The sequence below is a fragment of the Apteryx mantelli genome, chromosome 1 (genome assembly GCF_036417845.1).
Source record: "Apteryx mantelli isolate bAptMan1 chromosome 1, bAptMan1.hap1, whole genome shotgun sequence".
NCBI lineage: Eukaryota > Metazoa > Chordata > Aves > Apterygiformes > Apterygidae > Apteryx > Apteryx mantelli.
In genome coordinates this window covers 60027823-60052979 of record NC_089978.1, presented here as the reverse complement: position 1 = coordinate 60052979, position 25157 = coordinate 60027823, and the positions used below count along the sequence as shown (strand labels likewise).

The 25157-nt window shown below is 41.6% G+C and overlaps 1 protein-coding gene across 2 annotated transcripts in view; it reads right to left on the bottom strand.

Moving 5' to 3' along the window:
* FARP1 (FERM, ARH/RhoGEF and pleckstrin domain protein 1) overlaps positions 1 to 25157 on the bottom strand; it is a 222460-nt gene that overhangs the window by 44049 nt on the left and 153254 nt on the right. For both annotated transcript variants that reach the window (XM_067293558.1, XM_067293549.1), the window contains 8 exons: positions 22353 to 22450; positions 17498 to 17612; positions 16170 to 16317; positions 10312 to 10407; positions 9613 to 9776; positions 7719 to 7787; positions 6898 to 6973; positions 4347 to 4587 (listed from right to left, as the gene is read on the bottom strand). In XM_067293558.1, coding sequence (XP_067149659.1) covers positions 4347 to 4587; positions 6898 to 6973; positions 7719 to 7787; positions 9613 to 9776; positions 10312 to 10407; positions 16170 to 16317; positions 17498 to 17612; positions 22353 to 22450 — 1007 coding nt within the window. The remainder of the gene's footprint in view (positions 1 to 4346; positions 4588 to 6897; positions 6974 to 7718; positions 7788 to 9612; positions 9777 to 10311; positions 10408 to 16169; positions 16318 to 17497; positions 17613 to 22352; positions 22451 to 25157) is intronic.

Here is a 25157-nt window from a genome sequence, read left to right as displayed (position 1 = left end):
AGATGGGTGGCTCCAGGACTACTCCCTCAGAGTAGACAGAGCTGCTAAATCTTGCTGGGATTCAGTTCCCTATTTGTAGCAACTGCCTAAGGATATGTAAGCACTTCAAAAATATGAGACTTAAAAGGCAATTCTTGTGAATAAAAATGAAAGATTTACAATGGTGATTTGTAAGTACCATCAGCGGCACCCAAAAACTACAGAAATTGGTGGGAAGAACAAAATCTCTTTCCAGATCTATAAATGCCTCTGCTAGAATTGAGACCCAAGTATGCTTATACCAGGGCCATTAACTGGGGTATGCGGATTAATCAATGCCAGCAGTGATTAACGTAAACTGACAGGCTCCTCTTCTCACGTGTTTTTTGTGAACTAGAATAATAAGAATTCCCCCATCTCATCTGTAGTCTCACCCCAAAGGTTTCTGTTTTTCCCTCCAAGGTCTTTCTGTATTTCTCCCACAGAAACAAATTCACAAATTAATTCCGAGGGACCTGATCCTATGTGAAAATGTCAATTTAAAACTGCTCTCTTGCTACCATTCCTGGCAAGCCCCCAGATATGAACCGCATGTCTGGTGGAGGAATTTGGCCCACAGACTGTTTTTAATTAAATGCTTGTCTAATGATATTAAACTGAACTTCAGTGGCATAAGAGTGCTGCAAAATGATTCATCCTAAATTAAATGACTTCCTATGTAATTTACAAACATTATTTCTTCAGACTGGAAGAATTCCGTATGTATTAAAACTACAAACACTTAAAACTGGAAAAATGCCAGATGACAGCAAACAGTTGGAGAAAAATCCTCATTTTCCAGTTTTTGAGGATAATATTCAAAAGGAAAACAAAGAAGCTGTTGAGACACTATTAGCAGCTAAGCTAAGTCCGACTACCAGCAGGTCTGTTCTTGTAAAATAATAAATTCATTATCTTTGCAGGCATGTGAGAGAAGAAAAGCAGGCCAGGAAAACAGTATTTCAAAGGATGCAAAATAGTAAACACCACTTACAAATTTCCTATTCACTTAAATGCAAACAATATGAAATCTATTCACTTTTCTTAAGTAGCAGAAACAAGACTGCAAATCCTTTGTTGAAAGTCCATTACTTAAGCTCTAATTCTACTGGCTACCAAAGCAATTAATGCATGTATCCAGATTGCTATTACTTTACTGTATAATATAACTACTGGTATTTTTGCTATACAGTCAGCAAAAACCCCCCAGAAGACTCATGCACACACTCCCCATGCTCACAGTATCTGCTGATGCAGGCTTCAACTACCTATATTTCATCTTAAATATTCAGAAGTTCAAGGCAATTATTTTACAGCTATTCTAAATCCAAAACACAAACCACCTTCTTTTAGAATTATATACAAGCAAGCTTCTTCCTCATTATCCATCTCCCTGTTTCTAGATTCATGCTTTTAACTACAGGAACACAGAACAGTGTTCCCAGTCACCAAAATACCACTGTCAAAAGAGATGCCTTATAATCACTCCTGTTTAAAGATGAGGTATCTAACCTTTAAGGAAAATCAACACACTAAAGTAGGTGATCAGATTAAAACTTATATTTACACAAAGATATATTTTACTGCAAAAATGTAAAGTATATAACAAAACATGCCTAAACTACTACAGGTATCTTCTTAAATATCCTTCACTCAGATTAAACTCTGTTAAAATGTGCACAGACCAAGGCATTAGAAAAATTAAAAAGACTTCTTGTCTTCTTATTTTTGTAAAAATGATCTTGAAAATCTTATATTGTCTAGATTTACAAAGTCCTGTAACTGGTTCATCAATATTCATGTGGGTGGATTCATCATTACTGCATGATTCAGGTCACTGCAAGTGACCTGCTGTTCAGTCAACACTGCTGTTCATCACTTAAAATTCTTAATTTTAGTTCTCTTCCCCCACAAGAAAAACATATAAAAGTAAGGCCAGTGGTAAAGAGCACATCTTGTCTCCCAGCTGTAATTAATGCAGGACACTTTCCATACAGGAGACCTTTCCTCTGCATTTTCTTAATCAACTCAGAGAAACTAGAATCAGATATGATTAGGATATAGCCTTAATTCCCAATATTTTTAGACTGTGAAAATGAGATTTTCATATAATTAGCCTCTCTGTCTTTCTGTACCTATGCCAAAATCTTGTTACTCTATGTGTAGTACTCAAGACAATCAGCTTAGATGAGCATTAGTTACATAGTTCTTTGTCCCTGTTTGGGAATGAAAAATTTATGAGGTGGCACTATTAAAAAGAATAGCCTATGACAGACTAATTGGATCCTGTACAGAGAAAGATTTTTCACGATCAAAGAAAAGAAAAAAAAAAAATCAAACAGCTACCATCTCCAAACTCCCCACCAAAAATCACCCACGACAGAACTTTGATATCTCTGTGAATAATACCACCGAATGAATGAGGGGAAAAAAGGCAAATCAACTCTCTTGCAATTAATCTTTATACCACACTGATAAAGGATAGAAAGGATTGCCTTGCAAATCATACCCATACCACTCTCAATTAGAATGGTTTCAATCTAAGTTTTTTTCACTTGAATTACATCTTTCATCTTCTCCTCCTTCTTGCCTGAGCAGGAATTTGGAGTTTCAAAATCTCCCTCACCAGTGGCCTGTTGAACCTGCTGCATAAAAGCCGATACTATCATTGTTCCTGTATACATGACTAATTTGTCTCTTCATCAAGCTGGATTATAAAATAGATTATGAAGATGAGCAGACCAAACACATTCTTGCTATGAAAAGATTTGCCAGCATTGTTAAAGGTTTCAGCAAGACTTGGTCTTGAATATCAAGCTGCCTGCATTTGGCCGTAAGTTTAATTTTTTCTCTAACTTTGTTGAGGCACTCATAAGCAGCTCTCCTTGTACAGAAGAGAAAAAAATTGTACTAGACTCACACAAAAGAGCACAATGTACCTAGTTCATTTTGTTTTTGTTTTGTCAAAATAACCAGTCAAGTGTCAAAGAAGCTACAGTATATACCTAAAATGCGACTTAATACAAAAAACAGTTGTGTGTATGAAGTCCTACCTAACCATAACATACTACAAAAGTAACTAAATCAGTAATGATTTTCCCCTCCTCCTGCCTTTCAGAGGAGATATATTACTGTTAAACTTCACTGAGACTCATCCTGATTATTGTATTTCTAGTACCCCTTTCCTCTGGCTGGTCAACAGGATGATAACATTTGAAACAGCCCATGCTCCGAGTTTTTACACATCAGCCACTTTTCACCAGCCCCAGAAAATGCGGTATCCACTGGTATCACACTCCCTGGTCCCTAGCAGCTGAAGACCTGCACACCATCTTCATCACTGAGGCCAACAGACACATCCTCCTCTACCTCCTCCTCAAGCTGAAGGCTTCCCAAGGAGTACTTATTTCTAGGCATGGGAGAGGAACTCAGCACGATGGGATTTCTGAACACCAGAGGGTGAGTGAAAGGGTTAATGATTTCTGAGTCGGAATCGCTAGACTCTGTCCCACTGCTGGTGGAGCCCTCCATCATCTGGATTGCAGCCATGTGATCCATCATGCTACTGGCACACAACGACTGCATGACAGGGCTTTGCTTTGACTGTCCCCCAGCTGGCATACCGTTGACCATCATTTTGCCTTCTGGAGAAGTCATTTTAGCCATATCGCCTCCTTTGCAGTGTCTCTCTGACCTGAACTCCTGCCCGGGGGTTGAGGATATCTGGCTCAGGATAAACGGGTCTGTCCCTGACTTATTGCAAAGATTTGGGATTTTCTGCACATGAGGCCATTGAGAACCTGGAGAATATCTGCCACAGTCATGGCAGCTACTGGCATAGCTGTCCTCCTCCCCAGTCCTTGCCCTGCAGTCATGCCCGTTTTCTGAGACATAACCCTGAGAGCCAGTTCTACTCAGGCTCATATTAGGACTTGATCCTTTGCTATTGGGAGGCAATGGAGTGGCCAGTGGACTACGGCTCCCAGGCTCTCTAAACAGTTCATCAACCAGTGAGCTGTGCCTTGGCATCCTGGGACTTCCCCCAACGTAGAAGGAGAGATTAGCTGTGTTATCATCAAGGTACTCTTCAGAGAGATACTGGGAAGACTTTATAGAGGCTGAGGAATCCCTATACCTAGTTCTATTACGATTTTCATCTCTACAGTGAATATAGGCACCACTGGTCAAATCACCCTCATAATTGTCATTTGTTTGGGAATATGACTGGGTTATTTGTCCTCTGAGGAGATCATACTCGCTATCTACATCACTGCAGTCAATGAAAGGAATGGAGGTGCTGCTGCCATGAGCAGCCCTGGAAGCTGGACCTGTGCTTGGTTGCTGTGACTGAGGTCTGTTCTGCTGCATCCTGTCCTTAGCAGGCTCCTCCTCTTCCTCCACCGTTGACACCACTGCTCCATCCACCTTTCTGCCTTCCTTTGGGCTCTTCTTCAAAGAAGGGCTCCTGCGCTGTCCAGTGTCTTCTGTTGAAGCTTTCAATTCCTTCCCTTGCTGGCAGCTCTGCACTGCCGTGGCATCACTGTCATCTCCAAAGGCAAAGCTAGAGCTCTGGAAAGATAAAGGAGGGAAGGCAAAGGGGAGACAAGGTGGGAGGGAGGGGTGAGAGAGGAGCAGGGTGGAAGGGAAGGGAGTCAGAGGGAAAAGGCTATGTGTAATAACGCACCAGCATTTTGCACTGCATCTTGCAGCAACATAGGAATCTCTTGAAACCAAAGGTAGTAACCCAAGCTTCAAAATGAATTAAAAGAAAAACAACCCAGGTCTCTGATCTTGAAGAACAGATAATGGGGGAAAATACATAAGCTAAGCAAAAGGAAGATAAGGGATGCAGAATGCAGTGATATATAAAAAGGGGTATTTGAGATGGTTCCATGCCCTAAGGCTACCATCACCACTGAACATCAACCTGTTTGCATTACTCTGAGAAGCTGGAGGGGCAGGAAAGATAAATATACGAGATAAATTCTGCACAGCCTCCTTGCGTACACTAAAAAAGCCCAAAGGGCCCTGTGTGGGCTTCAGAACAGCCCAGCATTCAACCACTGGAGTGTACCTGCCACTCATTCCTGGTTGGCTTTTCAGCAAACAGAAATGCCAGCATCTGACTGACAGCTTTACTCTCTCCTCTTGAGCTTGTCTTAGCAGTTATAAAATCCTGGAAGATATCTGAAATGGGCTGAATTTGTAGCAGAATTCTCTGAGTTTCCTGGATTTGCAGGAATGAGAGAGCTGGAGCATGTCTAAAGGAAGCAATACAGGGAAGGCAAAAGTGCTGGCAGCATTCTCAAATACATTAGCTTGGTAGCTTGCACCTGCCATTTAAGCTCTATATAATGTAAGGTTATGTGATTAAAGGCTCACCTCCATGAACATAAAGGAGCACAGAGGAATGGCGACAGGTAGAAGAACCCCCAGTAACCCAGTCAGAGAAATGGAGCACCCTGACTCAGCTCTTACCAGAGCTGTCCCAGGTGAGCCGTCAGCCCATGGTGTGAAACCCACCATGACAAGCCGATGGGAGAGGCCAGGAACTGGAGAGACCGGAGTGTATGTGTACTGTGTGGTTGTGTGTGTCAGTGTGTAATTGCTAGTGAACATCAAGCCAGATTAGTTGTTGAGTAGGACTGACTTGGGAGCCAAGTATGGGAACAGCCATAAGTCTGGGCCAGATACTGGAAATACCAGACGAGTCTGAGATTTGGCTACTGGAGGGGACAGGAGGTCCAGGCCAGCTGCTGGTGAGACTGCTTTGCATTTGCGTTTCTCCATGCACAAGGCAACTAGGAAACCAGGGGATCCAGGGGCCAGTTACTGGGTAGACCGGATATCTAAGACTAGCTACTGGAGACACCCAGAGAGTGTGAGTGTGTGTGTGTGTGTTTAGATCTGAGTACCAGCAACTGGAGGGGGGCTCCAGGCCTCAGGGGCTCTTATGTCCAGCTTCCAGCAACTTGAGGGACCTGAGGATCCAGGGACCAGCTACTGTATAGCCTGAGTGTCTAAGCCCAGCTACTGGAGGGATTCATATTGTGTGTGTATATATATATATTATATATATATATATACACACACACACACACACACACACACTTTCCACTATCGGATTTTCACCCTGATTAACCAGAGAATGGAACAGGATAAGGCCGTTGGTGTTGTTTGTGTTTGCATGAGTGCTGTGTTTTCTGTGTCAATCTGTGTGGCCAGCCATGTGTATATATGTATTGTGTGTGTGTGTGTGCACACGCGCGCACCGACTGGGAACACGTGCTCAGCCTCACTACTGGCTGACCTGGGAATATGGAGTCACAGCAGCCTCATCTGCATCAGGCTACTGGATGCAGCAACTCCTAACACATAACAGCCATTAACATAAGACAAATACATTTTGCATTTGGTATCTACCAAAGATAATGGCTTAAAAGTTCACAGCTGCAATTATTCTTGAGGAAATATTCCTCCACTCTGGTTAACACAACAAAACACCTTGTCAGGGGCAATGAAGACTCATCTATCGAGGAAAAGAATTAAACTTTTCCTCAGATGCAACCAGCAACAACCTGGGACCCCAACATTAAGACTGTGGATTGCAATTTTTTAGATGGTCATTAGTTCAGCTCAGACAAGCTCACTGTTTGTGCTTGTCTTGTCATCTGGAAGCAATTTTTTCTGCAGTGGAAATGAACCTGTTTCACTTGCAGAAGCTAAAACTTTTTATACCTGGGGCTCCTGAGCTCCCAGTTAAATGGAAAGTGAGCAGAAAAACCTGTGCTCCCAGATTTTCAAAACACCAATCAGTGGAGGGTAATCTAACAAGAAATGCTTAAAAGGCATCATCCAGGGTTTCATCACATCACTGACTTGTTTTGGCACCTCCGAATGCTGTTCTGCAGGCTGCGCAGTCAGACTCCTGATGGAATGAATCTTGCTGTGTTTCCTGAGGAAAAAAAGAAAATCACAGTAAGAAGCCATCTCAGGCTTTTCATCAATAGACAGCAAGAGAAACATCTCCTTGAAGAACTAAAGCTCTGAACAGTAGCTTTCATAGAAGTTTGCCCCTGAAACAGATTAACATTCCTCCTTTATGTAAAATCTAAATGTACTACACGTTGCAAACATGCCGTCGTAAGAAAAGGGAAGGGCACTGAAGCAGAACATGAGTCATAAGCATAAACTGTTGTCAGGGTCTTCTGTACATTTTGGCCATGATTTTCAGTTGATGATGAGCGAGATGAGTTTGAACAGAACTCTAGCAAGTTGGAAGCCTTCCCTGGAGATGTCCCCCTTGAGGTTGGCTACACCCATTTCTGTTACTTCCCTTTTATTCTCAGGTGAACACGCTTACTTAAAAAGGATTCACATTCATTTCTGTTGACATAGATTAATCACATCCAACTGAAGAAGGCGCAAGTCAATACGGGAGGAAGTTACCTGCAATGGTAGGGTGCTCACTGCTGAAAAACACACTGAAGACTATTGATTTTAAGTAAAATAGAGGTTACACCAACTTCTGACAAAACATTCAGGATGAAGGGGATATTACATTAGTGATGAACTGCCAAACCAGCAAAAAAAGGCTTTTTACTTAGACTTGTGCCAAGCTCTTAGAATATAACTAACTGGAAAAGACCACTCTTCTTTGATTAAAACATATTAGAATAGCTCATTTAGCTTTCTCTCACCTTTCAAACTGTACTTTTTTGTGTCCTCCTTCTTTAACATAGTCAAGGACTTGCTTCTGAGTCCGGCCACTAGAAGAAAACCACAGTTAGGCCATCACTCTGAAAAAATGAGTCTATCACATTTAATACAATAAATCACCTGGTCATCACAGATGTATATGTGGTCTGCAACTCTTTATGGGTCCCTGCAGGGTAGACTAACAACCCATCGTTCATAGGCTATGTCCTATAAAGTCACAGCAACCAGAAAAATATTTCTTGCGATCAGCAGCAACTCATGCAACATCAAAAGGAAGTTGTCCTTGCCAGAAACCCTTTTTTTTTAAATCTTTTTGCATGTCAGTTGCCTCTTTTTTGCTATGGAGATACCTTTTGATGCCATTTCAGAACCATCTGAATTCCACTGCCTGCCCTTTATAGGGGACCACACCATAACAGAAAGAGAAACTAGGTTTAAATTTTTCTCTCATGAACAAAAAGCATTCCTGAATCCTTTTGAGAGTCAAATATCAGCCTTACCCGGTTTCACTAAACCCTGCAACTAAGGGGAAAACAGCTGAAATGCACTTCATGACTCAGTTGCTAGTATTAAAGACACCAACTAAAGGTACATACATTTTTCTGCAGATTTAGGCTGGAGATCACTCTCTCCCCTTCTGCTATAGGCCATGAAAAAGTAGTCAGAAAGCCCATCACTTCCTATTGTGCAAAGATATAAACTCCAAAGGGAACTGACAGAAGTAAAGCAAACCCACACCTCAAGAATGTTCAGCGGATAACAAAATCTTTCCCATTCATTATAGGCTTTTGCCTAATAATTACCCCAAGGCTTGGAAAAAGTTACCAAACTACTCAATACAGATCACAGTGAATGTGGGATGTAGTCAAAACCTGCTCTCCAAAACAGAAGGTAAGTTGAATGCACCTATATTTTTCTATTTACTCTGGCAGTAACTTAACAATTTACACTACAGTTTAGCCAAAACATAGGTCCTTCCGTATTAACTAATCTATTTTGCAGGCAGGAATCAGAAAGCTGGAAGACATTTAGGATGACCATACCTACTATGTACTTGTATCAGACTACTAGAGTTTCCGACTTTGCATATAATCCAAGATCATCTGCGTTTTGGAAAATCTGAACCAATACACACTGTAAAACCACTTGAACTCTAGACGCTATTATATGCCAGCATTATTGTGTTTAATAAGGCCTATGCTAAACTAAATTACATTTGTATATCAAGAACTGTGCTTAGTGTAGAGACACTTTATTTCAGCAAAGAGTGTTTCTGGCTGTTCAGTTTATATCAGCTTCCCAAACAAAATAAACTGCATGAATAAAAGGATTTTTTTCCCTCCTGGCATACGCAATACAGTATCTACAATAAGGCTTCTGCTAATATAACAAAAAAGAACCTGATCCAGCTATTAAAACCTTTCTACAGCTCTGACAATTTCGCAGGTAGACTTTGTCCAAACATAGATCATCATCATACATAAATCCTTTGTAGGCATGAAGGTCTCAGCGTAAAGAGAAGACATTGCTTTTAATCGCACAGGGATGGGTTTACCACAGGGCCACACAATGAAAATGCAAATCTCTACTCTGATACAGAGAAAAGACCTCTCCCTAAACACAGGGGAGCTAGAGTGTGCTGCTGCTAGCTAGCATTGCTTAGCACACAGGTGGATTTTGATATCTGAAAACAGCTGGAACCAATATACCTAATATCCTACCTCCAGAAAGCTACTTTGCAGTGACTATCACAAAATGAATGCAGGCTTTTTCCTCACAGCCTTCTTTGCATTATTCTGGCTGAGAAGATGCAACGGAAAATATAAAGGAGCAAACTGCAAATTTGAAAAGTGGAACAAAGAAAGAAGATCTCACCTGAACCTAAATGATGAACCTCTAGAAAAAATAACAGGTTTAGGCTTTGGTTTAGGCTCCTCAAAAAGCCTGAAAAAGGCATGATGTTCCACACAGATCTTCCAGAAAGACTTGCAAAAATCTCGACTGGCCATAAGGAACTCCAGGGTGTCCTGGAACGAACTCTGAAAAACGAGAAAGCATTCGCAATGTGAACAAGCAAGCAACACACATTACAGAGATGCACTGATAAAATAGGTGCTATGCTACAAAAATTGCTTTCTCCTGATTCATTGGCTTCCAGGCTTAGTAGTCCCTATCCTTCCCCCTTTGAGACATCACTGATCTGCCAGGCAATATCTGAGCTATGGCTCAAACTTGCTTTCATTGCCAAGTATGACAGAGATAAACCAGAGATATTAACATGTTAAGGGGGCTTAACATTTTGAGGTAGTTTGCATACTACAGCTTAAGAACCCCAACTCAGTACCAGAAAGGCAGTCAGAAGAAGACTCTGTGACATTCATTTTACATCCCCATTGCTAAGATTGCTCACCTGGGTTGCTAATTTGATACATGCATTAACACATCAACTGTGAACCTAAGCAATTAATTAAAAATAATCTTCTCGAGATGATAAAAAAAATACATTTTATCTGTTAGTAGAAATTTACCAAATAACCTCTCCTCAATATTCATCAATTCCTAACCAGGACTTACATTCACATCAGGCCGTAGCTTGATAAGAAAACGTTTCCTCTTGAAGCTCAGCTTTCGAACCTTAGCCCAGTTGAAGGCATTGATCTTGGTGTGACCCTACAGAGGACAAAGCCAGAAGACTTTAAGCATTCCAGATATGAATGGAGAAATCTAAACCACTAAAGAAAGCTTGTAATGCATTAATTATCTATTCACTTCACTTGCCATTATGATATTTCTTATCATTCTTGCTCTGATATGGCAAACATTCTTAACCTTAAGCATCTGGAGGTGTGACTGAAGGCAGGTATTTACAGTTAGCCACTTGCATATTTATAGAACTAGGTACACTGAGCTGATGTGAAGGTATCCAACCCAGTATCACTGCACAGAACAGGGAGGCCCAGCTTCTGCCAGATGATGTTACCTCGTTCCAATAAGCATGCAAAAAATTTCGCTTTCCTTACATGGTGCAGAAACTTCTAAGAAAGCATGACAAGCAGCTGGGAACACTAAGCTCCCAGGCTTCCTATATGGCCAACAGAGACAGAGCGGCAACTCCAGAGGAGGACTCAGATTTTCAGTGGACTAAGTCACCTCCCAGAGGTGCCTCCTTCTCTCTCCACCAGCTACAGGGAATGCAGGGAATCCAGACAACCAACATAGTCACCTCACTTTGATGGGATAGATTTCTTTCCTCTCTACCTGTCTACAGAGCAAAATAAACACCCCTTTAAATATCACTTAACTGAAAAAAATAGCAACTGGAAATACTGACCTTTCATAGGGAGCAACAGAATTAAAAGGAAACTAAATAAATTACTTGACAACATTTACCTGAAGAGTCAAAAAACTTCAGAAGCAAACAGCAAGCCTGAGAGGAATTCTCTCAGAAATGCTATGTGACTCCCAGCCACCACATCCTTTAGCCCTCTGCCCCCCAGAAGTCTAATTCTTAATCTGTTAGAATTTGAGGTATTTTTCTAAAATACTAGTTACACCAGTTTGTTCAATAGACAGTTCAATACAAACATCCCACAGCATGGCACAAACGTTTCAAAGAACAGCTACTACAGGCTTGCTAAATACACAAATGCATATTGATTTGGGCTTCATCACCAGACGAACGTAGGAGTAGCAACAGTGTGATGATCTCTGTTAAGTCAGCCTGCTGTCTAAGAATTTCATAATTAACCTTCCCTAGAATATTCAGCAGCACTGCCACCAATTTCTAAATAAATGGCAGACTTTAAAAAAGTCTGTGTGGGTAATGCTTATGCCATTTGTGAGCGAACTTTTATTTTTCTTGATGTCATTCTTACAAGACTTTTATAGTTCAGTTTCTCTCAGTTATATCCACAATAAAAAGATGGACTTAGGGCTCCTGCCCTATGCAAATGAACCCCTAAGCCTACTACTGGACTCCAATTGCTGGAGTCAATCCAGCAGGTCAGAACCCAACCAGAGAGATCCCTTTACAGTGTTCAGTCTTGGAGCTTGATCCAGCAAAATTTCTAAGCTTGTTCCAAGTCCTACAAAAAGCTGCCCAAATATATTAGGACTGTGAACAAGAGGAGATGACTGAGTTGTAGAGCTTTACAAATCAGGCCCTCGGCCCTCAGCTGGTAGCTACATCTTTTTGGAGGCATCCCAGCTGTCTGCTGGGACTCAGTGAGGCCCATGCTGTTTTGGGTGGGTATCTGCTTTCAGCTCTAAGGCAAAGCCCTAATCTACAAAATTTTGAAACTTGTTAATTCAACTGATGAAAATACTGTGGTGGGAGCTGGGGAAGGGCCTACATCTACAATTATTTGAGATGCTTGCACTTCTAACAATGTCTTGATGTTGTCATGCTTCAAGCTGTGCTTCAGTTTTGTGGTTTTACTAGCAAGACATCTGGTTGCTTGGGGTTTTTTATTATATATACACATATTTTAACTTAGACCTCAGAGCATTCAGGTGAGATGGATTTCTGAGTTTCTTTTTTATTGTTGGCTTTCTTTATTACAGTACCAGAAGCAGTTTTTAAGGTTGGAAACGCTCATCATAGTATTTTAACTGAAGTTAAACAGTTAAAATAAATAGTTGTTTTTGATAATAGTAACAACAGAAGTTATACAGAGCAGTTTGCTTACTGTTTTTAATACAGAGTGAGGAAACTGGCATTTTGGATGCTAACAGACATAAGTTCATCTGAAGTGAAATCAGTTTACATCAGCTGGCTATCTGGACCTTTACAACCGTTAAAGAGCCTAATTTGTTACTTACCTAAGGGGAATGAGAGAACAAGAATTCGATGAACTTGCTAATGATGTTTCATGACATTTATAAAGCTGACTGAGGTGGGGGAAAGAGAGGAAAGAGATCTAAGGAACAAAGACTATGGATTTTTTTATGTTCCCTTATGGAAGGAACAAAGATTCATGGGTTCAGCAAGGGTTGAATGACAGCTGGCAGTTCCCCCTTGTCTCCCAGTTGCTCCTTGGCTGGGAGATAATATTCAAGGCTGGTCAACAAAGTTGTAAAACCTTTGACAAAATAACACTACGGAGAGTTTGTATTCACTTCTTGCATCTTTCTTCATGCACTCCAACTTCTCTGCTTCACACCCACTTAGGATGCACCATGTCTGTAAGTGACCTGCCTGCCCCTATATGTCAGAGGTGTCGGCATGACCAACTTGCAGATTGTGAGCTGGGGATCAGTTTGCATCTTCAACAGCACATTGTGGCTGGAGATGGAGTTCCAGCCTGTGTGTGCAAATCACAGAATCACAGAATCGCTGAGGTTGGAAGGGACCTCTGGAGATCATCTAGTCCAACCCCCCTGCTCAAGCAGGGTCACCTAGAGCACGTTGCACAGGATTGCATCCAGGCGCGTTTTGAATATCTGCAGAGAAGGAGACTCCACCACCTCTCTGGGCAACCTGTTCCAGTGCTCTGTCACCCTCACAGTGAAAAAGTTTTTCCTCATGTTCAGATGGAAGCGTCTGTGTTTCAGTTTGTGCCCGTTGCCTCGCGTCCTGTCGCTCGGCGCCACTGAAAAGAGTCTGGTCCCATCCTCTCGACACCCTCCCTTCAGATACTTGTACACGTTGATAAGATCTCCTCTCAGCCTTCTCTTCTCCAGGCTAAACAGGCCAAGCTCTCTCAGCCTTTCCTCATAAGAGAGACGCTCCAGTCCCCTAATCATCTTTGTAGCCCTTCGCTGGACTTGCTCCAGTAGTGCCACATCCCTCTTGTACTGGGGAGCCCAGAACTGGACGCAGTACTCTAGATGTGGCCTCACCAGGGCTGAGTAGAGGGGGAGAATCACCTCCCTCGACCTGCTGGCAACACTCTTCCTGATGCACCCCAGGATACCATTGGCCTTCTTGGCCACAAGGGCACATTGCTGCCTCCTGCTTAACTTGGTGTCCACCAGCACTCCCAGGTCCTTCTCCGCAGAGCTGCTTTCCAGCAGGTCAACCCCCAACCTGTACTGGTGCATGGGGTTATTCCTCCCCAGGTGCAGGACCCTGCACTTGCCTTTGTTGAACTTCAGGAGGTTCCTCTCCGCCCACCTCTCCAGCCTGTCCAGGTCTCTCTCAACGGCAGCACAGCCCTCTGGTGTATCGGCCTCTCCTCCCACTTTTGTATCGTCAGCAAACTTGCTGAGGGTGCACTCTGTGCCTTCATCCAGGTCATTGATAAAGAAGTTGAACAAGACTGGACCCAGTACTGACCCCTGGGGGACACCGCTAGCTACAGGCCTCCAACTAGACTCTGTGCCACTGATCACAACCCTCTGAGCTCTGCCATTCAGCCACTTCTCAATCCACCTCACTGTCCACTCATCTAACCCACACTTCCTGAGCTTGTCTATGAGGATGCTATGGGAGACAGTGTGAAAAGCCTTGCTGAAGTCAAGGTAGACAACATGCACTGCTCTCCCCTCATCTACCCAGCCAGTCATTCCATCATAGAAGGCTATCAGATTGGTTAGGCATGATTGCCCCTTGGTGAAGCCATGCTGACTACTCCTGATCACCTTCTTTTCCTCCACATGCTTGGAGATGGCTTCCAGGATGAGCTGCTCCATCACCTTTTGAGGGATGGAGGTGAGGCTGACTGGCCTGTAGTTCCCTGGGTCCTCCTTCTTGCCCTTTTTGAAGACTGGGGTGACATTGGCTTTCTTCCAGTCCTCAGGCACCTCTCCTGTCCTCCATGACCTTTCAAAGATGATGGAGAGTGGCTTAGCAATGACATCCGCCAGCTCCCTCAGCACTCGTGGATGCATCCCATCAGGGCCCATGGATTTGTGGGTGTCAAGTTTGCTTAAATGATCTCTAACCCACTCCTCCTCCACCAAGGAAAAGTCTTCTTCTCTCCAGACATTCTCTCTTGTCTCCAGGATCTGGGGTTCCTGAGGGCTGGCCTGAGCAGTAAAGACTGAAGCAAAGAAGGCATTCAGTAACTCTGCCTTCTCTGCTTCCTTCGTCACCAGGGCACCCACCCCATTCAGCAAAGGGCCCACATTTTCCCTAGTCTTCCTCTTACTGCTGATGTATTTGAAGAAGCCCTTCTTGCTGTCCTTGACCTCTCTAGCCAGATTTAATTCCAAACGGGCTTTAGCCTTCCTCGTCGTATCCCTGCATACTCTCACAACATTCCTATATTCCTCCCAAGTGGCCTGTCCCCCTTTCCACTTTCTGTATGCTTCCTTCTTCTGGTTGAGTTTTGCCAGGAGCTCCTTGCTCATCCATGCAGGTCTCCTGCCTCCTTTGCTTGACTTCCTACTCATAGGGATGCACCGCTCTTGAGCCTGGAGGAAGTGATGTTTGAATATTAACCAGCTCTCTTGAACGCCCCTTCCTTCTAGGGCCCTCACCCATGGGATTCCTCCAAGTAGGTCCCTGAAGAGGCCAAAGTTTGCTCTCCTGAAGTCCAGGGTTGCAATCCTACTTAGTGCCCTGCTGCCTCCTCGCAGGATACTGAACTCCACCATCTCATGGTCACTGCAGTCAAGGCAGCCCCCGACCTTCACACCTTCCACCAGTCCTTCTTTGTTTGTTAGTACCAGGTCCAGCAGCACACCTCTCCTTGTTGGCTCCTCCACCACCTGTGTCAAGGAGTTGTCACCAATGCTCTGCAGGAACCTCCAGGACTGTTTGTGCCTAGCTGTGTTGTCTTTCCAGCAGATATCAGGGTGTTTGAAGTCCCCCATGAGAACCAGGGCCTGGGATCGTGAGGCTACTTCCAGCTGTCTGTAGAAGGCCTCATCGACTTCCTCTTCCTGATCAGGTGGCCTGTAGTAAACACCCACAACAGTGTCACCCATGCTACCCTGCCCTTTAATCCTTACCCATAAGCTCTCGACTCGCTCTTCATCCACCCCTAGGCACAGCTCGATACATTCCAGTTGCTCTCTCACATAAAGAGCAACTCCACCACCTCGCTTTCCTGGCCTGTCTTTCCTAAAAAGCATGTAGCCATCCATGACAGCACTCCAGTCATGCGAGCTATCCCACCATGTCTCTGTAATGGCAATGAGATCATGGCCCTGCGACCGCACACATATCTCTAGTTCTTCCTGTTTGTTCCCCATGCTGCGTGCATTGGTGTACAGGCATTTCAGGGAGGTGATCGAGCATGCAGGTTTCCCAGGAGGGGTAAAAGAGGGTCCTCCATAGCCACATAAGGTAAGCATTCCTGGAAGTGAAGGATCCAACGCAACTGTAAAGGTTTAAGCTCACTGTTGGCTTGTTGGAAAAAATTTGGAAGTTCCTGAATTTTTCCAACCAAATTCTCAGAGACATTGTTGAGGTCTTGAAATTCTTATTGTTGTGAGATTTTTTTCTGCTTTATAAAGCACACAGCCATAATCTGAGCAGCTCTAACCTGAAACACCAGAATGCCTGTGTTGGCAACAGCCAGGTTGATTTTTGTCCCTTCCCTGTCCTTGGCTGGATGCAAGCGTATTCCATACATCTCCAGCCGACGGGCGATCTCCAAAAGCTGGAAGTCAGACTCTGCTGGTGTTTGTCCCCTTGAAAATCGAAACAGAGAAAAAGACACAAATTGTTCACACCTTTTCACAGAGATGAACAGATCCTCTAAAGAACAAAGAGACATATCATCACAGAGTCTGAAACCTGTCAGTAGTACCATATCCGCATGGCTGTTCCATGCCCCTACATTTATATCAGCTAGAAAAACAACTTCATCTTAGCGTAAACCAATACCAAAGAAACCACAGATTTTACAGTCTACTAGAAATTTTGATCACTCCAATTCTGAGACACCTTAAACAACTAGGTCTTGAAGCATTAACTTTAACAGAAGTCACTCACTCTCTATATATTTTCCATTGGAATAGCACACGATATTCCTTAGCAAATTCATAAAAATAAAAGTTTATAAGAATGTTGTTCACTGTAAAAGTGAATATGATTTTAAAAAAGTAAAACAGAAAACATAACAGCCTTAATATAAATGTTGTGAACCCATAAGCACTAAATTCCTCAACTAAATTATGAAAAAGTTCTGATTATTACTGCTATACAACTCCCACCCACTCACCTCAACTCCAGTTAGTTCAAAATGAAACTGTTCAAGTCCTGAAGTGTTCTCAAAAGCAGAAATATACCTTTCTATGCCTTATTCTTAATTCTTTCAACCACCTTCTACTACTAGTCTCTTCTCCAGGACTTGGGACACCAAGTCACTAATTTGCAACATGATCTTGAATCCTATTCTCCAAATCCTTAATTCTGCAAGCACTCTGTGCTTTCCCTAAAACTATCATTAAGATCCTTCTTCACCTATCTCTAAATACAGCATGAAAAGGTGAAAATGCAACATTCTATGTCCTTGAAATCAAAGAGCCTACTGTCACAAGTGCCTGACTGATCAGAGTCATCATCTGCAATCATATCTGCATGCACAAAATCAGCAGTGAAGCATTTTGTATGAAATAGACTGTAAAATAATTGCATGCTTAAATGAATATCAAAATCAATTGCTCTTTAAACATCTTGTTATGATGACAGGAGAAAGACAGCAGTAACCTTCAGGAAACTCATGGGCTTGAACTTTTTTTTGAGTAATAACCTTCAAGAAACTCAGAGGCCTGAATCTCTTCTGTACTTATAATCTAGCATGTATGCACAGTTAGAATTACACTGAAGGAAAACAGGACTAATAACAAGGGGAAGAAAAAATCTTACATGTGATTACGGTGAAATTCCATGATTTTGTCTTCTAGTGCTTCTTGTTGAGGTATATACTTGTTCTTTGCTAAGTGTTCACGATCTATGGTTTCATCAAAATCCCCAATCTCAGCTATGGAGAATTAAAAAAAAAAAAAAAAAAAGTCTATTAAAACAGTGAATTAAATCTGCACCAAAAGGTGCAGATAGCAGGGAAGAGGGAAGAGAAGCAAACACAGTTTGCTGTAAGCTGTGCCATGGTTTCATGACTCAAACTCCCCTTATTGTATCTTCCACACATTCCTCCCTTCTCATCTGTGTGAATATCTGACATGCAAGAAGCAGCCCAAGGATTCCTCCCATTCACCACAACCAAGTAGCTATCAGATGTCAGTTTACCAAATGAAGCCATCACAGTGCTGCCTTGACTTGTGTGCGGGGATAAAGGGGGTGACCAGGAGAAGGACAGCACTATTCCAGCAGAACTCACCGATCTTTCTCACACCCATGGTGGTGCTCAGTTGCACTTCTCCTAAAACAGGCAAGCACAAGCTTCTTCATCAGACCCAAGCCCTACACTATAATCTCCTGGGGCAAATTGGAAGATAGAGGGTTGTGTTTTGCTTGTTTCAACACGTGCACGTCTTCCATCTCATGGGGTTACAAAACATTTGTCTTCCTCTAATTTCGCAGCGATTTGAGACATATTCTGTCACCCTCCTCCTCAAAGTTGCTCCCATCTGCTGCAGTTATTCAAAAACGTCTGTGCAACAGTATGTCACACCCACCTTCCATTTTCCAGCCCATTCAGTGAGATTTCCTTTTGGGGTGTTGGGCAACCTATGTGTGGGTACCATATTACTATCTTCTTGCCTAGTATTCTTGAATGACTCTGAAAATTTTGCTATTAGTTTTTTTTAAACAGAACAGTATACCAGCCTCTGCCCACAGATGTGCTGGAATAATAGGAACAATACTACAACAAATGCTGCTACCTTATTAACATAAATGAAACTAAAATACAGCTCCCTCAAATTAAATCTAGGCTACAGTCAGACATATTGTTCTGCAGTTGACCTAGTATGTTATGGACTCAGGCTCAGATCCTTGCCTCATCCTCACCTTAGGGTACCACCACCCCAGCTCTGCCCATATAAATGATCCCTTAATCCAGTTCTGTCCAAAATGAGCTGGTTTAGAAAAAAGAAAGGTTTAAGTAGATATTTAAGACACCGCAGGTGATTTTTGACAGAATTTTGTCTGGGAGCAGATATAGCTGCAAATGCAGAGGGGAGAGCAATAATCTTGCATAGGCAAGGAAGATGATGACCACAAGCACCTATGAAAAACCTTTCAACCCAAATCTGCTGCAGCCACCTGACTACTTTTAATACGCAGGAGGTTGGAGAGGCCATGGTTGGAAAAACAGTTGATAATCAAGATTGTCTGATTCCCACCCCCTTCCTCATCCCATCTGCTCTGATTGATCCCTTCTGATATGCAACTACAGGACTTTCTTGTTAAGGAATATCTGAGAATCCTCCTTTGTAGAAAGGTCCCTTTTGTTCCCATCTCAGAAGCAGCTCCATCACCCCAATTTTACTTGCCTCCAGTGTCACATATCTTTGGGGTCCATTTTTAATCCTAACTCAAATGAAAGATTGTTTCTCTTCTGTCTAGGTTTGCAGTGCCTCAAATGACATAAGTTGGGCCTTGACTCTTTAAAATGCGTATCATACCTTGTACATCCTTGTACACAGATGTAGTTAAATCCTGTTATGTAGGGCTTTCTTCAGAGCCAAGAGTACAGAGCCAAGTACTTTTCTATAATGTTCTCTGCATCTGTTGACTGCAAATCCATTATCAAGATTGTCCTCTTGGCTTTCAAACTACTTCTGAATTTGTTCTCTCTGACCCTGTACACAACAGCTTCTCCTTCTTCCCCCTCTAACCCTCCTTCTTCTTCTTAAATTCCTAGAAAGAGAGGGAGTTTTATCTCAAATACCACCAGCCTCTCATATAACTCCTCTTTAAAATCTTCCCGTGTTTTAGTCAAAGATTGACTTCCACCGGTACTCTCTTTTCTCTTATCTTGCAAGTGTATCACACCACTCTCTCTGTATTCTGTCTGCATTAGTACTTCCAGTAAGTCTAATGCTTTATATTTCAGCTCTTTTCCTTTTATCAGTCCATCTTCTTACTTCACACTTTCACTTTCTGCATCATTCACTGTATCAAAGTAATCTCGCACTTTTAACACTTTCTACAATATTTAAAAGTATTTTTATGTAGAATCTTTCATATATACAATTCATTCTGAAATATACATGCTAATTTAACAGAAACCTATTTGCTGTCATATTATAATTTTATTTAAATAAGAGTCCTTAAGCTTGTATCCATAATATAAAGGCTTCTGGAATCAGATATGCCCCATGCAAACTGCTGGTAGGCACAGCACTGAGAAGACACAGCACCTAACCTCCTGCCTTCTCAATCTTTCCACTTTGATATCGTTACTATTATCAGCTGTGAAGTTTTATTTTTGTTGCAGACAAATGTGTAATATTTTTTAGCTACTGAATAATAAGCCAAAGAGAAAATAAATACAGAAGAGCTGCGTGGGTAAGATAGAGCTATATACGCTTATCAGAGACAATTTTCATGGAAAAATCTTTATGAGACACAAGATGGATAAATAAATGAGACAATCACAAAGTTCTAGCAGAGATTTCCAGCAAACACAGTTACACAAAAAAGGGGGAGAGGACAAAATCATAAACATCAAAAGCCGCCCAGCTTGGAGTCAGGAGATGAGGAGGGGAGCAGCACTGCAGGTGCACCACAAGGCACAAAACCCTCCACCCAAAACTGCAGTTTAGATTCTGTGAATGCTGTCTCCTTTCTGCATGATTAATCTCTGACCTCCCTCTTTCTGCTAAAATGGAAAAACTCAAGTTTTTCAGTACAGAACCATCTTCTCTTACCCTCCATAAGGAGAATATTATTTGATTCCTAAAAATCACAATTCAGAATCTCTCTGGACCTCAAGTTTACAGGTGGGGAAAAGGGGACAAAGAACTAAAAACAGTTCAAATCACCACGATCATTCACCATAATTGAGGACAATTATGTAATTCAACAGCATAACATATCTCAGTAGCCTAAGAGCAGTGGTGTTGATTCGCCATTTTTGCAGACTTTAAAATGAAGTTAGATTTGCTGTAGCCCAGATTTGGAGAGAAAGCCTGCCCGCACAGGTGTGTTGGGGGAAATGGCCAGGTGTATAATGGAAGAATTTTGAAAAACATGTAGTTAAATTTGAGTTTGACTGTGAGGAGGAAAAGGGGGAAAAAGGAGTGAAGGAGAAAAAAGGGGAAGTTTATAAAGGTGAATGGACATCCTGGGATTTTATCCTCTTATGCTGTTGCTTTAGGAAAACAAGTTAGTAGTTGCCCAATGAGCAGTTCAGACACCAGGGCTGTAGATGACTCAGAGAAGAATTTAATTGAGTAATCAGTAAGAGATAAGTAAGACATGAACTAGGATCTAAGTTGAAGTGATAAGGAAAATACTGTATACAGAATTGCAGAGCTCAAGAGAGGATGATCATGAAAAAATACCCCAAATGAAGAGACACAAGTGTTAGGGTATCTTCTCCCCAACATGTCTCTTTGCACAGAGATTTAGTAGGAGGACTCAACCCCCTAGCACGCACTGTAACACTCGATTTCCCCAAATTATCACAGAGATGAAAAGAAGTCAGGAAAGAGAAATATAGTTGGTGTGCTGAACACAGTAACAAGAAAAACTAAAAGACACAACAAGCAAAATAGCCAAGGATTTTTTTTTTTTTTTTTTTAAAGTCTGTGCTGCAAACATATTCCACTCTAAAAGGATATGAGGAATACAGAATTTCATAGAGACTGCTGTACAACTTCTTATTGCTCCTCAGTAACACTGGTCAATGATGACCACGGCAAATAGAAAATCATGCAATATCTGCCTTTCCTTTTCAACAATGATTGACAAGAAACTATCCTAACGCCCAGACTCTGACAAAGCATCATAGGAATTATTTATTGATCACTAAAGTATTTCTGAACATCTTTGCTGACAGCAGTCTACACCAAACAGCACTTCAGCGGAAAATGCAATACTAGATTGTACAATGGCCATTCAAAACAATGGTTGATTATGACTGGATATTTCCACCAAGGCTTATACATACTACTAAGTGTTTCTTCCTACTGTTATTCTCAATACAACATACCATAATCTCTTGCAACGGAAAGCATATATTGCCTTTCAAGTGATTTGGAAGATAAAATAAGCTTTGATATGATGAAAAAAGTTAATATATGACTCTACTGAACAGTTTTATTGTGCCATTCTTTCAGATAAAAAACAAGTTTAAAATCTGTTGTTTTTTTCTTCACTACCAGTTTCCTCTTAGGACTTTGATTTAGTCTGGCATTCTAAGCATGTTTATTTACTACATTCTCTAGAGAGCATACAGATCTCTAGGAATTTGAATGCTCTGCTGATATGATACAATGTTAAATATAAATAATAAAACAGGAACTCAGGAGAAGAATTCAACCCGTTTACTGCCACCTGCAAAATTTGCTTTTTAAAGTAGCCTTGTCAGAGTGTCAGATGCAGTGCTTTAAAAATGCAAATCCAGTGTCCAGGAGCTCTTTATCTGAAATAGTAAGTTACCTGTACTTTAATGCCATTATACAGAAATGTAATAAATTGCTCACGTGGCTTGACCCTCTTCCTATGGCAGCTATTAACAGATAACCCAGCAAAGCATGTCCAACCAATCATCCTGTTTCTCCTCCTGAAAAGAAGGAAGAAGGGAACTTACACTGTACAATGTGTGAGATTAAGAGGGCAGTGCTGGTATCATTACATGTTAGTCTTCCCTGTGCCAGGTCCTGCTTCACTTGCAATGCAAATAGGTACCTGCAAAACAAAAGTGAACAAAGAGTTATACAAAGCATGAGAAAAGGAAGGAAAAGTATTTCAACGCTGACTCAGTTTCTGGCAACAGGTTCCTTTCACTCTTTGGAATCTAGGGAAATGATCTGATTTTTGTAAGCTCAGAGGTGAAATAAAATATAATAGGTACTGTATTATAGTCATTAGGGACTTACATAGCGGGTGCTTTGCAAAACCAAGATCTCTCTCTTTTTCTCTCTCCCTCTCCCTTTTAAACAGAGCAATGAGATCTGGAAGGGATATGACAGTGGAAGCAATGTGACAGCTATTATGTGCTCAGCAACCACACAACAAGCAGCACTAGATAATGGAGCTGCTTGTAACTATGAGGAAATGCCAGATAAACCAGTGAGATTTGGAGTTATCACTTGGTCCTTGTAGAACGCAAGCAGAACTTTACACTTCCACCTTGGCATTCACCTGGAAATGAGGAACAAGATCTTGACTGAACATCTCTAGCTAGCTCTGATACTTTTGCGGTCCCATTAACTGTGCCACCGGTGCACCAACCATTTTTAACATATTCATTTCCAAACCATCTCAGCCGTGTAGGGCAGTTCTACACGGACAGTTTATAGACAAGAAACAGAAGTGCAGAGACACCACAAGTCCACAACATTGTTTCAGCATCTAAATTTCTACTAGCTTCAACAGGAATCAAAATTGCTTAGTCCCACTCAGCATTAAATTCTTAAGATGATCAGCTTTCCTGGAAATAAACGTAGCTGTATGAGAAATGTCTCCTGAATTGGTTAGACACATTAACAAGCCTTCCAATGACTGCAGTTCCTCTGTGAGAAAGCCTGTCTTCTGTAAACACATCACTTGATCGGACCCCATTTTCTGGAGTCTCCAGCTTTATACTACAAAAGACAATGAAGCACCATGGGTTGGACACATGATATGGATCCAGGGAGCAGCCCTGGCTGGCAAATCAGGTCAAGCATGTTGGGTTTGATCTGATTATAAACATTTGCCCAGTCCTTGGCATGCAGCATACCTTGGGCAGGGCAATTTCAGTGGTACACAGTGGTACTGTGGTTCCACAGCAGTACTGCTGTTATGCAGCTGAACCACAGTAGCTCAAGGAGAGCTGCAAGGTTGACAGGTTTTTCACCTCTTTGAAATACAGTGAACAAGCCCACTGTAAATACTTCATTACTACACCTGAGGAGATTTTAACCATGCAACATTAATGCTGCTTTTGTATGTGTTTCTTTCATATGACATGATTTTTTCTATCTACTTATTTGTGTCTGTGAGCAACAGAAAGAGGTGCTACAGTGTTTGGGGATTACAGACTTACAGTTGTGTAGGACAGTAGCACATGTTATCAAACTGACCATTATTTGATAGCATAGTTCATTCCTTCATATTAAAAACAATGGCATTACAAAAGGAATACATATCATATAAAAAGGACAGAATAAAGGAGTTAAAGAGAGAATAGGAGTATATACTATTGGGAAAGGTACAAACCACAGGAGCTTCCTTTACGCAATCACAGGGTTTATATATCTGATCTTAATATTATTAGTAGAGTGCTCCTTTACAAAAGCTAAACCACTGTGAAAAACTGTAGTTTTTAATTTCTCTTGTAGCTGTGAGCCACTTGACAATGGGGACGGCCACATCTTGGAAGTTGCTAGCACCATCAAAAGATCAGCACTGAATTTACCAGATGAAAACTGCCTTTCTATTGACTCAGCTGTTCTCATCTGATTTCAACATGAAGATATTCCCAATCAGAGGTTTATTCCAAATAACATAGATGGGATTTTCTCGTGAGAAAAGTTCACCCATAGCATGCTCTACTCAGAAAAAAAGAAACTAACACCTCTACTTGAAGTACAGAAACTTGGATCTTACCAGGCTGATATGAAAGCAAGCACACAAATCATGTTGGTTTGATCTGACTTCTACAAATTATGTGGATAACTGAGTTGAGGAGTATGAAAACCAACTGTACATGAAATAATATAGCAGATCTAAATAAATGTTCTTTTCAAACTTGCATAGTGTCTTCTTTTTCTCTCTCTTTTCTAGAAATGAGGAGATATGCTGAGACAGAGAGAGACAGATATCTCTGCCTAGTCATACAGAATTCACCCTAGCAGGAAAGTAAAGCACCAAAATGATGTGTTAGCTGCTTCTCCAAGTGATGAAGCTGTTCCCCATGGATATGCTTTCATATCCCACAGACTGCTGCGTACATACATACACAGTCAAGGTCCCTAGCATACACATTTAAAAATCTAACCAAAAAAATCATTAAGATTCAAAGAGATGTCTTCAGGTGTAGAAACAGATCACTAAAAATCAATTTACAGTGCACGTACTAAGCAACTGATATGCAGAATACCTACTCAGAAACAGAAAATTTTCCCTAGTAACATAACATTACGAGTTTTCATTCAGATCTTTATTATTTTTCCTCAGACTTTCAAGTAAATACTCATTCTTCCTACATCAAGGCCAGTTGGATATATCAATCATTTTTTTCCATTCTATTGCTCTATTACCAAAATAAAACAAGACAGAGATAAATGCAGAACACATTTTTGCAGAACACCATGAAGGTGGATTTGTTCTTTGTAAAGCACGTCCTATAGATTCAAGAGCTCTTTGCAAAAGAGGACTTTGTCCTATGGGAGGATTAAAAATAAAAACT